At 40.8% G+C, this 13,829-nt stretch overlaps 1 protein-coding gene across 4 annotated transcripts in view; it reads right to left on the bottom strand.

Moving 5' to 3' along the window:
* The window catches only part of fmnl3 (formin-like 3), a 31,934-nt gene that overhangs the window by 14,801 nt on the left and 3,304 nt on the right, over positions 1-13,829 (bottom strand). For all 4 annotated transcript variants that reach the window (XM_010784448.1, XM_010784449.1, XM_010784450.1 and 1 more), the window contains exons 2-5: positions 2,860-2,943; positions 2,632-2,712; positions 2,271-2,347; positions 375-458 (exon numbers count right to left, since the gene is read on the bottom strand). In XM_010784448.1, the coding sequence (XP_010782750.1) occupies positions 375-458; positions 2,271-2,347; positions 2,632-2,712; positions 2,860-2,943 (326 nt within the window). The remainder of the gene's footprint in view (positions 1-374; positions 459-2,270; positions 2,348-2,631; positions 2,713-2,859; positions 2,944-13,829) is intronic.

Raw genomic sequence — 13,829 nt, 5'->3', positions numbered from 1 at the left:
GGGGGGGGGAGATGAGAGGCACGGGGGAGGTTAGGTCAGCAAGGCAGCTTGGAGAGCCAGGGGTTATCACAAGGACTGTCATCGAGCTGCATGATAAAGCTCAGCACACAGACTCTGCCCCATTCAGGCAGGGTATAGCTCAGCACCACACCACATAGCATCTACCCAGATATGCATTCAGTTTGCCGGGTAAACCAAAAGACATACAACCCATCCAAAGAGTGCAACTTGCAAAAAGCACATTTTTAGACGCACAAGCAGTTTATTACAGGCTCCAGAGGACATGATGCCAACCCTAGTTGTTTTGGAAGCTTTTTTGGGCTATATGAGAGAAGTGTGTGTGTTTGTATAAAGTGTGTTTTTATAATACTCACATGACAGCACACTGGGCAAAGGAGAGGTACTCCACCAGGACGTCAAGACCTCTGTTCTCATCATTGAGGAACTCCCTGACCCACCTGTGACGCACAGGAACAGAGAGGAGTTAACAGGGCAGCAAATCAAGAACACACCCTTATCCTTTTAGGACAGGACAACATTTTACACTATTATTTTTGATGGATCATAGTATAAAAACACAGAGGTAAAATAGCGATTGGTGTAATTTTCTAAGATCCATAAACGTTTTCTGATTTTTCTTTAAAAAGAGATTCAATAGCAATTTCACTAAACGATTAGATTGTAGCAATGTCACCATTTGCCAATGACTCAGCAATGATTCGGTAAGTATAGTGTTACCATAACTGATCAAAATAATGAAAACTACAAAAATAGGATCCTAGTGGAAAGTGGAATTATTCTTTGAGGCAGCTCTGAGGGGGGTCTGCCCTCCCCGGAGTGAAGGATCTTGGCAGGAATGTCGTGGAAAGTAAACCAGAGCAAGGCTTCAGATTTCCACCACATTTAACTCTTTTTTTGGAGAGAGAAACAACTCCAAACAAAGGAATTCCCATTGCGATGAGAGGAAGAATGTGGAGGGCATATGGCAGAGGGAGTGGGGCTCAGGTCGAACCCCTGACAGTCAACAGTATTTAGTCTGCCTCCCCCACGGACCCCCTTCACCTCCTCCCCACTTCTTCAGAGAACTACAGTGGGGGGGACAGGATTGGGGTAAAAGGTTCTTAAAATAGTCTTGGATAGCTGGTTAGGATGACAGGAAAGCAATCAAGAGCCTTGAAGTAGCAGAAGGAGGGAGGGAGGGAGGAAGGAAGGGAAGGAAAGGGAAAAGGGGTGAGGAGAAGAACTAAGGAAAGCAAACAAAGCAGTAAGAAGATTGGGTGCAGGAGGGAAGAAAGGGGGGGGGGTGGACAAGAAGGCGGGCTTGATCATCAGTTTCCTGTCTACCACCACCCCTCCCTCTCCTTTCTCCCTCCTTCCCTCTGACCCCTTCCTCTCTACCTCCCTTCACTTCTCTCCAACCAGTTGCTATTTCAGATTTTCTTGGCAATTTCTGGAATAACACATCGGAACGGGCTCAGGATTCATACACACACAATAAAGCAGCATCTGCTAAATCCCATCCACCGAAAAGCTTCTGAAAATAGTTTCCTTGCCTGAGAGTCTTTCTGGGAAACACATTGAAACAGACCTTTATTAATGAGGCCTAATAGGATATGAGTTAAACTTGGAGCTCAGTGAATACTATGAAAAATCAAAGCCTCTTTTACAGGCCACTCTCTGATGGGAATTCAGAGGCAAGTCACAGCAGCACATTTTTAATATGAAAGTATCTGTGTGATTCATATCATCAAGTCAAGGATCACGTCTGCAACAATGAAGATAAAGAAAGGCTTTACATAACATCCACAAACACAGTGCGTGTGTATTGAACTGCGCAGTATTGAATGTCTCTGACAAAATATGACAACACAATAGAAAAGGATTGTTTGCTTTAAAATGCGAAAAATGTGTAAACATGAAAGTATCCTTGTGTGTGTTTTTGTGCCTTGTTCAGCATTGGTCAGCCAGGCTTCCTGTCCCTCTGGCACACACAACAAAGCTTCCTGCTCAACACTATGGGGGAGTGGACGAGGCAGCACAATGGCTACCATCTGGGCATTATGAGGAGAAGCTCTATGAAGTGGAGCTGTAGAGCTTGGCAAGTTGAAACAATGGGGGATATCTGGGCACCAGAAAGAGCTCTGGGTCCCTGCAGCAGCACGAGCACAGAAAGGACTATTCTTTACCAGGGGAAAAATGTGGTTTCCTTACGCTGTGTGCACCATTAAAGAGATCTGTGTAATTTACGGGGAGAGACAGGTAATGATTACCCAATGTGGTTGGTCCTCAGTGAGATCTCCAGCTCCCTCAGGACTTTTGTAGACTCCTGCACCCGTCTGCGAAACTTCTGCAACACATAATGAAGGAGAAATGTCATTGAACATGTACTCAAGCAGATATATGAGTATCCCAGAGGTCTGGACTGGTTCCCTCACGTTTTCTACAGACCCATGGATTTTTTTTAAATATTCCAACGTGTAGTCTTCAGCCCCACAACAGACAGTGTCTGACTTTAGGAGCCTTTTTTCACATATGGAGTAGTGCACATGTAAACACACTGCGATCTGTACAATTGTTCGAGTTCCCCTTAATGTGGACACTGAATTTGAAAGGTCATCGGTACTTTCCCACCTTTCGTGTGACTCCAGGGTCTAAGTATCCTCGTAGCTTCTGGATGTAGGTGTGAGGCGGATTCTTCACCTGAAATCTCTCCTGAGGATACACAACAGAGTAAGCATTGTAGTGAGCAGTTATATAAAGGCATTGTGATGCTGCAGCATGAGGAAAGGGATAGCAGCAGGTGTGTGTACATTGTGAGCGCTGGTTTTGTTGTTCATGAATAAGAGTTTATGAATGCACCTGGTCGCAGATCAGGTCCCACTTCTTGTCGTTGTCGTATTGTCTGAGGAGCCGTGCTTTGTCTGGAGGCAAGTTCATAGAATTCTAAAAATGAAAATAATGTAAGCGTTAGTTTCATTAATAACCAGACATTTCCCTTTTTCAGTTTATTTGACTGTGTGTCAGATACTGGGTCTTTGGCGCCTGACATTTTTTAGGGACACCATGACCTCACTTCCTGTGTTGACACTCCGCATCCTGCCGCAGGAGATGAGCTGCATCTCCTCTGCAAACTCAAGTCTCGGTATCACTCAGGCTTTTAACCACAACAAGCCACTACCAGAGTACAGGTCTATTCCCAGACCCGTCAGATAATCCAGTCGTAAAACACTTGAACGCCACGCGAGACCTCCTGAGGCAGCCCCTTTACTGCAGCTCAAATTAAACCCTAAAGGCTCTAATTTGTGTTTGGAGACCAACCAACGTAAGCACTCCTCTTGACAACAGTACAAAAATAACACAAACAATATGAAACCGTCTTTGACTAATCACTTCCTCGTCTGAGCCAAGATCTTGTAAACAGCGGTTGATGCTTAAATCTTAAAAATGAGGAAGCACAACAATAGGAAGGAGCTGCCCCTGAAACTGATAACCTCAGCGATTATTTTCACGAGACATGAGGGATTGTTTGAACTTGGAACCGTCATTTACCCCCTGCATCAAGTGAACCCGGCCTCAAACGTCCTGTCAGCTTGACCTTTAACCTGCAGCTATAACTCAGCCTCTCGTGTAAAACACAGCACCCTGTTAACCCATCTCAGGCAAGATGTGCTGCTCACACTGGCATTTTCCCACTGGTGGAGGTTTGGATGGATGGAAAATTACATATTCCTGTTCCAATGACAACAACGCAGTCAGTGGTGAGGGTGGAAAATGACATGTGAGTATTTTTAAAATAGGTTTTCCACATCAGGACCACATTGTTCACTCTATCAGCACATCACGAGTCATGTTGTCAGAGACTGAGGACACTGAGGTGAAGAAAATGGTGGGTCTGTATTTCCTGACAAATTACTCCTCTGCCAAGGAGGTTCAGTTTTTAGTTTGGTTTGTTTGTTCGTCTGTTAGTTTGTCAGCAGGGTTACAAAAAGATTCTTGCTCAATTTCATGAAACTTGGTGAAAGAGTTTAACGTTTTCGACCAGACACAAATCATTGGATGCATAAACAGATTATTATGTAACATTAACATTGGAAGGAATGGCACTGCAAGGCAGACTTATTAATACATAAAACCTATTTAAACTGTTGTTGAATGCCCTTCAAAATGTGAAAATGCAATGCCTGACAGAGCTTAAACTGTAGAGTAGTACATTGCAGAGATTTTGCATAGGGGCCTTCGACATAACCTGATTTATAAATCCCTCGCAAGAGAAAAGACATGCATACCAGATGTCAAGTATTACAGGAGAAATATGTCTGTTTATAGTAGTAGTTTATTGAAGTACATTTTTTCTCTCGTCTGACCCCAAAGCGGCTCTCTCTTCCTTCGTCTTTCCTGGGAGAAATCTACGAAATGATCTTTAGGAAAGTCATAATAGGAAATGAAGAGTAGTTTCTCCTAGGGCTGCTTGATTATGGCAAAAATCATAATCTCGATTATTTGGGTCAATAATTGATATCACGATTATTAAAAACGATTATCCATTTACTTGATTAGTTGATTACCCTCAACTTTAAGTATAATTCAATTGAAAACCAATAAAAAAATATATATATATTTTTTTCTTTTAAAGAAATAATAATAAAAGAAATAATAAAAATAATCGTTTTATTTTGATTATGTTATTTTCATAATCGTTGCAAGCCAAAAATCGTAATTGCGATTAAAATACGATTAATTGAGCAGCCCTAGTTTCTCCCTTATGTTTGTCTCTGAGTATTTTTATCCTAGAGTGGACGCAACTGTAGTCATAATTTATCACTGATAACTTGTGCTAGTACAGTAATTTGTAACCTCTCATTGGTGATCAAAAGAAACAGCAATATTTGAAAAATAAAACACATATTAAGAGCTTTTACTTTTTCATTTAGGACTCAATGAATTATAACTCATTAAATAATGTATGGATAGAGATCTTTGGGATTTACTGTAGCGCTAAAACGATGAGTTGATTCATTTATGAGTTGATTTCCAAAGAACACATTTAGCAACTATCATGAAAATGGACTAATGGTTTCATTTCTTTCAAGCAATGAGTACAAATACTTGCTGGTTGCAGCTTTTCCGATGTTCAGTTTGCATGATGTTCCCTGTGTCAATAAGGCATTCAAAGACATCATCTTAGGCTCTGGGAACCAATGGCTGAATGTTTTATTGACAAAGAAATTAATGAATAAATCAAAAGAGAGAACAGATTCATCAGTATTAAAAATAATAAATTGCAGCAGCTCTTAGTAACTGTATCTAGGAATATAACGTTTGACCTGAGCCCACCGAGAATTAAGGGATTGCCCCTTAGGCTAAGTCATAATGAAATAATGACTTTAAAGTACCAATAGCACTAGGTGGATATCTTTAAACTACTCCAGATTTTGTTTCTCTTGAATTGATTTAAATACCTGGGTGGTAAATGAAAAAATAAGCCCAGATATCTGCTCCAGCATCTGTCCAGGCCCAAAGCCTCGTACGATTTGTTTTCTTGGTCAGTCATGCATACTAAAGTAGAACTGCAGGGCAAACAGGCAAAGAGCAAGGCCTCCTTTTGTAGTAACTTAATTCAGAATGACTGGAAAACATGCAGACCAGACGGACGCAGATGTTCATCCATATAGACAAAAGGAGCAAAATTAAGTCAAAACCTGCCGACTGTCATTGGATTTAGAGTTTTGACAACATGAATTAAAAGTGAAAAAAGTGTAGCGTTTCAGTTAGCGATCAGTAAATGCAATATTCGAGCCATGAGGACACATACAACACTTCAATATTTGGTATAAAGGTTAGTCTCTGTCAGTTGGAGCCTGAGGTAATGTCAACAAATACAGGTGGGACCGGAGCAGATGTGATGAGCTACAAATGTTACAGGTATTAAAGTTTTCCTGGGATGACAGGAGGGGTAGAGAAGAGGTTTCTCCAGCGACAGAGCAATAGGCAGAGGGGATGTTTCCTTTCTGACTTGATTTGGGTAATTTGAGCCAAGTAACCCAATTAAACTAATTTCATTTCACTTTCTCCCACAGTGATATAATCTTGCCCTTCCTGTGTTCATAAGAAGCTCAAAGAAGTAGCTTCATTGGGGGAGAGGGAGCTGCAGTACTTCATCATTTGGGATTCTTCTGCCCATATTAGGGGTAAAATACTGCAGAAATGCCAACAATGTTTGTGGTTCATATGTTGCCATGTTGCCCACATATGCTCTCCTCCAGCAAGGCTTTTCTTGTTTAACCTGAGACTGGCTTGACAAAAGATTCAATGTGGCGCTTTGTTATGATTTGGTGCTGTGCCATTCCCATCCTTTGACATTTGAGCTATTTCTTTCCACATAGAAATGTGCTAACAATGGCTGGTGGGCAGGGTCAGCGTATGCCCCCTGGTGCTGTGTGGAGCAAAATCCGGCTAACACAACACCAGCACACTGCACAACCAGATGAACTGGTTCTATTATCAACACCATCTACCCAATCAGGAGGGGCCCATTGTGAGCCAGAACTGGAGGCAGAGTTTGCAAACAGAGAAAAAAACCTTCCATTGTATTAACCTTCATCATAGTTTACTTGTTTGAAAACAATATTAACTTTGTTTGCTTTTTTTAAATAGAGATCTCTAGCACACAGTGAACAAATATTAATGGAGGAAGAAAGATGTAGACTAATAATGAATAGAATAAGGTTGAAAATTGATCAAAATTCATTGAGATTTATTTATTTGCTTTTCGAGATATAAGATGTGGTTTTGAGAAGCAATGATGACACCAATACAGACTAAATAATGTAATAATTGCTGAAAAAAATTAAGTATTTCCCATTTAACTGATAGAAGAATGTGATCCAGTACAAGACAAATAACAGGTAAATAACCCCAAAAAGTTCAATATTTTGGACAAACAAACAAGTACACAAAATGGGTTTTGGGTAGATGTAGTTTGTGTAGGAGAATTAACTAGGAGTAACACCGCCCAACAGAGAGATATCTGAGCTGTAGACTAAGGAAGACAGAGGTTTTAAAGACTCAAAAGCTAAAGTTGTTGAGGGGGTCGGGTTGCAGGTTAAGGAGACTGAGGAGTCCAGGAGAGCCATCAGGGACTCAGCAGAGCGCTCAGGTCACGCACCGACCCCCACAACCGAGGGTGGGGGGGATGCTGCAGAGCCCACGGTCACCTCAGACATCAGTCAACAGAGCATCTGCCCTGAACTAGACAGCTTCCTAATCCAAACTGATTTACAATTAGCCTTGACTTAAGTTTATGACTAGAAACTCCAACCAGAGGCTCCCAGAGAGACAAATGGAAAAGAGTGACGGCATGTTTCCTCCTGATCTTTTTCACAGCTTCACACTTTCAGTCAGGATAAGACATAACACTGCCATACCTCAATCTAAATGACAATTTGTTTAACAGCCGTCAGCATGTGTTTTTTTTGTGGTCACTAGTTGCTAAAGTTGTTCAAAAGGTTTTTTCCAGTCATGCAATAGAAGGCTTTTTGATAAATGTTTTTGGCTTTGTTTTGCTTCAAGATCCTGGAAGCGAAAGCTAAATTAACTTTTTGACAAGTATTCACTCTGTATTATATTGTGAATGTCTTTATCATTGGAGGTCTGACAATGATGATGATTGTGAAATTGTGTTTTTTTCGTTTTGTTAAAAAAAGGAATTGTGCCTTGAAACTGTGGTTAATGCCCATCTAAGCAGATGCATTAAATATGATTCTCTTTTTTGAGAGTGGGTTGGAAACTCCAGATTTTTTTTTTCTACTTTTACACAGGCCAGACTCTGTTGTCATCAGCTCAGCAGGAAAGGAGAGGGAGGCTAAAGATCTCCCTATGGCCGACGAGCACAGTTCAGACATTGAGACCCAAACAGTCCTCTTTACCCCCAAATAGGCTGAGTCTGCTCATCGGGGTGGGGTCCTGGAAAAAGGGACTGGACAGGGACATAATTGACAGTCACAGCAACACAAAACAAATAGAGAAAAAACAACAATAAAAGATGAAAGTCTTAATACTAAAGAAATCATCTGACCTTTTGTATGGACCTTTTAGTTGACATTTTTGAAACGTAATAGTTAATGTTATATTATTGTTACAGCTTTAGCAGATTAAGCCTAAAACAAACTACTGGAAATAAATGGATCTACTTTTACTACAAACAGATCCTGTTGTAATCCATGCTACACTTTTCAGGGAACCATAGGTTTACATTGTGAGTGATTTCATTTGGCTGCTGACATTCCTGAGTCCAGGATAACACTCAGATATCTGGCTGCAATTTACCTTTTTGAGAACAAACAGTGTTATCATTAATGATATCAGTCAAACATTCCTAACTGGTTTCGGATCTCTGGTCATTTTTATTAACCCAAACAAAAACACTGACATACAGTATATGGTTTCAAAAGCACCTCAGCTATATAGGAGAAACCAACACATTTATGAACACAATTTAATTATCCAGTTAAAAAGGAAAGCATAGGACTAGTCAATGAGAGGGAAGATAAGACCGGTAGCTCTTTAATAAGGTTAGTGTCTGAAGTGGTTTGAAAAAGCCGAGCCACTGAACCCCGTCAGCCAAAAGGAGGCAAAGAAAACACTATGAATATGGGACTTGGCATAAACGTGTTTTCTTTAAGCATATTTCAGGTCCTTACAATGAAAAATAAAGCGATGAACCAGTTATTATGCCAGAGGTGGCTGGATATAGTTCAGGATAAATGTGTCCCTCAGGAAAAATAAGAGAAATAAATAACCGTCTCCACCCGGACAAACAGTAAGAAGAACGGAAAGGAAAATATATATATAACGAATCCCGGTTGTCTATCAGTCATACCCGCTGATGACTACATGAGGTGAGGCTAAATAATCCAGATGATCTAATTAAATGACATCATTCATTGCAAACAAGTGTGAATGACATTATTAAACCAGGTTTCATTGATGCATAATGCTGTCAGTGCTTTTGTTTGGATCTCTTTCCTTACTAGTGAAACACAATGAGAGGAGACAGGATGAGGGGTTGTCGTCACTGGGCTTCAGGGACTTCCCTTACTCACCAGGATATCAAAGTAAAGTCAGGATTGTAATTTAACTGTTACGTGTAATACAAGTGTCTATGTTTTTTAGCACATCAACTACAACAATGTTTTTATGTGTGAATGAACGAATTGTAGGTGTTTTTCCAGCTCCCAGGTAATCCTCGTGGAAATGAAAGCGACAGAGCAGAGTGTGAGAAAACACTGCCCACCCTTTCTTTGAGCAGATATCCGATCACCCTATCACTCTTTGCAAGGTAACTCGAACCAGGCAATCACAACAAAGCATGAGTCCCTGCACAAAGATGCTGGAAGTCCAAGAGGCTACCAACTCTCCAAAAGAGACTGAGGGTGGGAGGGAGCAGAGAGGACAAGAGGTACAGTTTGGATGAAGCATTACTCATCCCTGTCCGCCCCTCCTGATGCTGGTCCTTGTTGACAAAGCAAATAGACTGAGTTAAGAGCTTGTTTATTTATATATTAGCATAACAGGTACCTAATTTACATGCAAACGTGGAGACAGTGACCACATTCTTTACGCGTCAAACTCAAAGCATTTGGGTAGGTGAAAACAACGTTCAATTTCTTAACCATTTGTCAACCCTCAACCAATACACATCACAAACTCTTCTCAGTCAATGTAGTTTTATTATAAACAATCGATAAGGGCTGAATATAGATATAATAAGATAAGATATGATGTTTTAAACATATGTCATTAATTGTTCCTGATTAAATGTTAATATATTATTAAGCTAAATGTAAAAAAAACGTAAATGTTAAAAGCACTTTTTCCAAAGCGCAAGGAACCTTCAAATTGTTTATTCTGAGTAACCTTTGAATCTTTTAGTCTATACTTCTGAAATTGGAAAAAAAAAGCACCCAATATAGTTTCCTAAAATCCGGATAATGTATCTTGATTATTGTCCCTCCAAATGTAAAAAAGTCGAAGCTATGACATATAAAATCAAATGAAAACAGAGAAATGAAGAGACTTGTGGCAGAAAAATGTACTTGACATTTTAATAAATCATGATGATAAACATTACATCAATAATCAGAATTGCTCTCCATTTATTTGTTGGCTCTTGTGTATCTAATAACTTGGCTTGTTTCATCAACAGAGCACAACTGGTCAAAAGTCAACAGCTTTTCTATTGGCTGAAACTTTTCCTAAGTGGTGTTACAGCGCAAATCATAGAGTGTTAAATCCCCATTAAATCAGGAGTTTAAAGACAACACAGTTTACAGCTGTGGTGTGAGGTTTCTTCTCTGTCCTCCTGTTAGTCCACAACCTTCTCCTGCCTGAAGCCTTCTCTCTTCTCCCATAAACCAACGTCATCACTATTTAACCTCTGAGTCACTCCGTAGGGAGAAATAACTTTTCCTCAAGTCTTTTCTTTACAACTCTAGACCAAATGGGCATTCCTCAGTCAGTCAAGGCAACAGGAAGTTGGTTTTTCAGTTGAGGAATCAAGAACTACCTCCCAAAACCCATTTGCTAATCCGTTTATTTGCCCGGTGACACAGTCATGATTGACAGTGGTGATAGCTGGGTTCAAACCAGAGACGGTTATCATCACAGGGTTCTTAAAGTTGCAGCAAGAGATAAAGACAAAAACGTCCTGAGCTCAAGGCTTCTGAAGCCAGATGTTCTTCTAGCTTCAAACGAAAGCAAACTCAAAATGCGCACTTGTTTACATGAGCTTATCGAAAACGTTTTGGGGAGCTCAGCAGGCCACTTGACAACTATATTGTTCTTATTTTAGTTTTTTTAAATTGTATCTAGGAAATGTGAACATAAACAAGGATATATGTGACGGTAGGACTGAGTTATAAATTACTATAAGTACTATAATCAGTTATGAAACGGAGGTACTCGTTCATTCTTGTGTTTGCGAACATCCTGTTTGTTATCCTCCGTGCGTCCGAGCAGGGCTCAGGGAAGCCTCGGCCAACAGATGATACACACAGGGAATGTCAGGAATGCAGGTACATGAATGCCTTAATAACTCATGCCGGACAGGCCTTTTGACTCACTGCCAGTGTTAAAAAGATGAAGGTCAACCAAAGAAAAAGGGGCAACAAATCAGAGCCTGATCTGTGTAGAAATAAAGTTTTGAATCAAACAGGATGTATCTTCTGGGTGGAGGTTTGAATTGGAGGGAGGTGGAAATGATGATAATAAAATAAAGAGGAATCAAAACCAAAAGACAGTCATGACACGTTGACTTCACATGGGAATGACTGAATCACATTAGCAGTCATATGTCTTAAGAAGTTCCCCTTTATTTCTTAATCTGACATCATTTATTTTGAGTGTTACTGTAAAAATTCAGAAGCAGAAGTGTTGACAAATGGGAGATAAATAAACTGTATGTCATTAGGGGAAGGCCCGGGAAATAATTCCAGCATGTCACTGGTGTGTAGGAGAGGTAGCTGCTATATAATCTACTGGCTCTTTAAATGGGTTGACAGCAGTTCTTCTGAGCGTCCGTGTAGAAGAGCGTAGCGGCACAAAGGGCACCAGGGGATGAGGCCCCCTTTCTAAAACAACACTGACTGACAGAGTCCCCATTGTATTGAGGAGGAAACTACTTCTCCAACCTACAGCCGTAGTGCAGCTGCATTAGAGCAGCATGCAAACCCCCCACTGACACGCACAAATGCACGCACCAAAGAAACACTTACATATGCACAGGAATGAAAAACACATGTCGTTTCTTTGCATAAATTAATAAGTCCAGATCTTTTCACATTTCTGTTATGTGAACAAACAACAAATTCTCTATTAGTTGCCGTTTATGAGGACAGAGAAGTGGAAAATAACAAGAACCTTGGAAATCTGGAAATGGAAATTAAATAACCAATACTTCTCTGTTTATCTCTGTTGGTCAGTCTGACGTTGAATTTAAGAAATGTCATTTTTGAGGAATACGCATATAGCTAATCAATGCCAATCGCTTGTTTTCTAAACATGACAGGCAGCAGAAACAATATAAAACATGTTTTTAAGTTAGCTTTAGAAGTGCTGGTCAGTCTTGGATTTGTACAGAGCCAGGCCAGCGCTTTGTTTGCAGTATTTATGCTAAACCAAGCTAATTGGCTGCCAGCTGTAGCTTTGTATATTTACCAGAAAGAGACGAGAGTGGCACTTGCATGGATCTTCTCATCTAAATCTTGGCAAAAAAATAAGCATACTTGTCAAAATGTTGATGTATCTGGATATGTTATATGTGCTCAGCCGTGGTCTTTAACTTGACCTTTGCTTTACAAAATATCTGCAGGGGAGAAAGTTGGGGAAGCACTAAACCTCGCCATAAAGCCTGCTCCAGATTGGGGAATGGTAGCCCGAGGGTGGAGAGAGCCAGGTGGACAGCCTTGTGCTGAACCCCCTCTGCCTGCTGCTCTAAAACCAAGTTAACTGTGTCCGCTCAGCTCCCATAAGCCGCCTCTTCCTGGGACATAGTAGTGGGTGGCTGAGCCAGATGCAAACCCTCTTCCAACTTAAGTGACATCAACAACTCAGCTTCTCTTTTTAGAAAAGATGATGCATGTGAGAAAAAAGGAATTGGCAGATATACTCAGCACATAAATAAACAGCGACCGCCATTAAACAAATAAAAATGATTTAGGTTTTATGTCCTATGAACACATCGCACAGCTTGACTCCATTAGTTCCACTTGACTGGCATCTATCAGACACAGCTTTCTTTAGACATCAGCCATCAAGAAGCAGTGATGTCAGACCGGGCGCTGGAGTCACATGTCAGCATTTTCTGATTTCTCTACCACTGACTTTGTGTCTGTAGTTTTCCCAACATTTGCTGTTGCTTCATGGTGACACATCCTTCTAAAACAATCAAACCTCAAAAGAAAAGCTGCACCAGCCCATCTACGTGTGATGGAACTCGATGTCACGGGATGAAAGAAGTGGGAAGTTGAACAGAGTCAGACAAATCGGTTTGGATGGTTTCCAATGCAATCAAGTGGTGAAATAAGCCCACGCTGCTCCTGCAACAGCTCTTAAATATGTGTGCGCTGTTTTACATTTTTGGTAAAGTCATTCCAACCATGAACAGTGGCAGACTGCCAGTTCAAAGGGAATTTTCCCTTTCTGAGTTCTCCTGTGGCCTCACTTGAGACTAGACCACAGGAATCCAGTTGGTAGATTGTGCTCGGGTACTTTGAAAGAGGATCCCAGGCCAGGCCTGCACCTTTGAAAAGTGACTCACTCATCTCACATCATTTTCTTACTGAGAAGGTTATTTTGTAGTTCAGACCCAAAGTTAGACTTCATTTGTGGGAAAGGGGAGGTAGGAAACCCTCAGTGGGTGAGTGAATGATAGGTTTCCGTTTAATTTGGAATCACACAAAGCCAAAGATACAGTAAGAGCTAGCAAGGACAAAGAGAGGGGAAAAAGAGGCTGAACTATTACAAGAATGCTACCAATGACTAAGATATAATTTTGGAGATAAGGCTTCTATGTTGTGCCTGTGAGGTCTAGGTAGATCTGTATCCCTGGCTGAACTAATGGCATGTTCTGCCCCAGTAGCAGCCTGCAGGAACACAGTTCTTATTGAAAAGCCAACCAACCGCAACGACCATTGCCTACAATGCAATTTCCTCTGTTAACGAAGAAGGGAAAATGCCAGGCAGCTTTTTCCAGCCACAGAAGACAGTTTGTGAGGATGCTGGACAAAGGAGACGGCATGGAGATGATGCCTTTAGCACATGCTGCTGCTCAG

Source organism: Notothenia coriiceps, unplaced genomic scaffold (genome assembly GCF_000735185.1).
Source record: "Notothenia coriiceps isolate Sejong01 unplaced genomic scaffold, NC01 NC01_scaffold00026421, whole genome shotgun sequence".
Classification (NCBI taxonomy): Eukaryota; Metazoa; Chordata; class Actinopteri; order Perciformes; family Nototheniidae; genus Notothenia; species Notothenia coriiceps.
The sequence above is the reverse complement of the archived record's forward strand: the minus strand, read 5'-3'. Positions and strand labels throughout refer to the sequence as shown.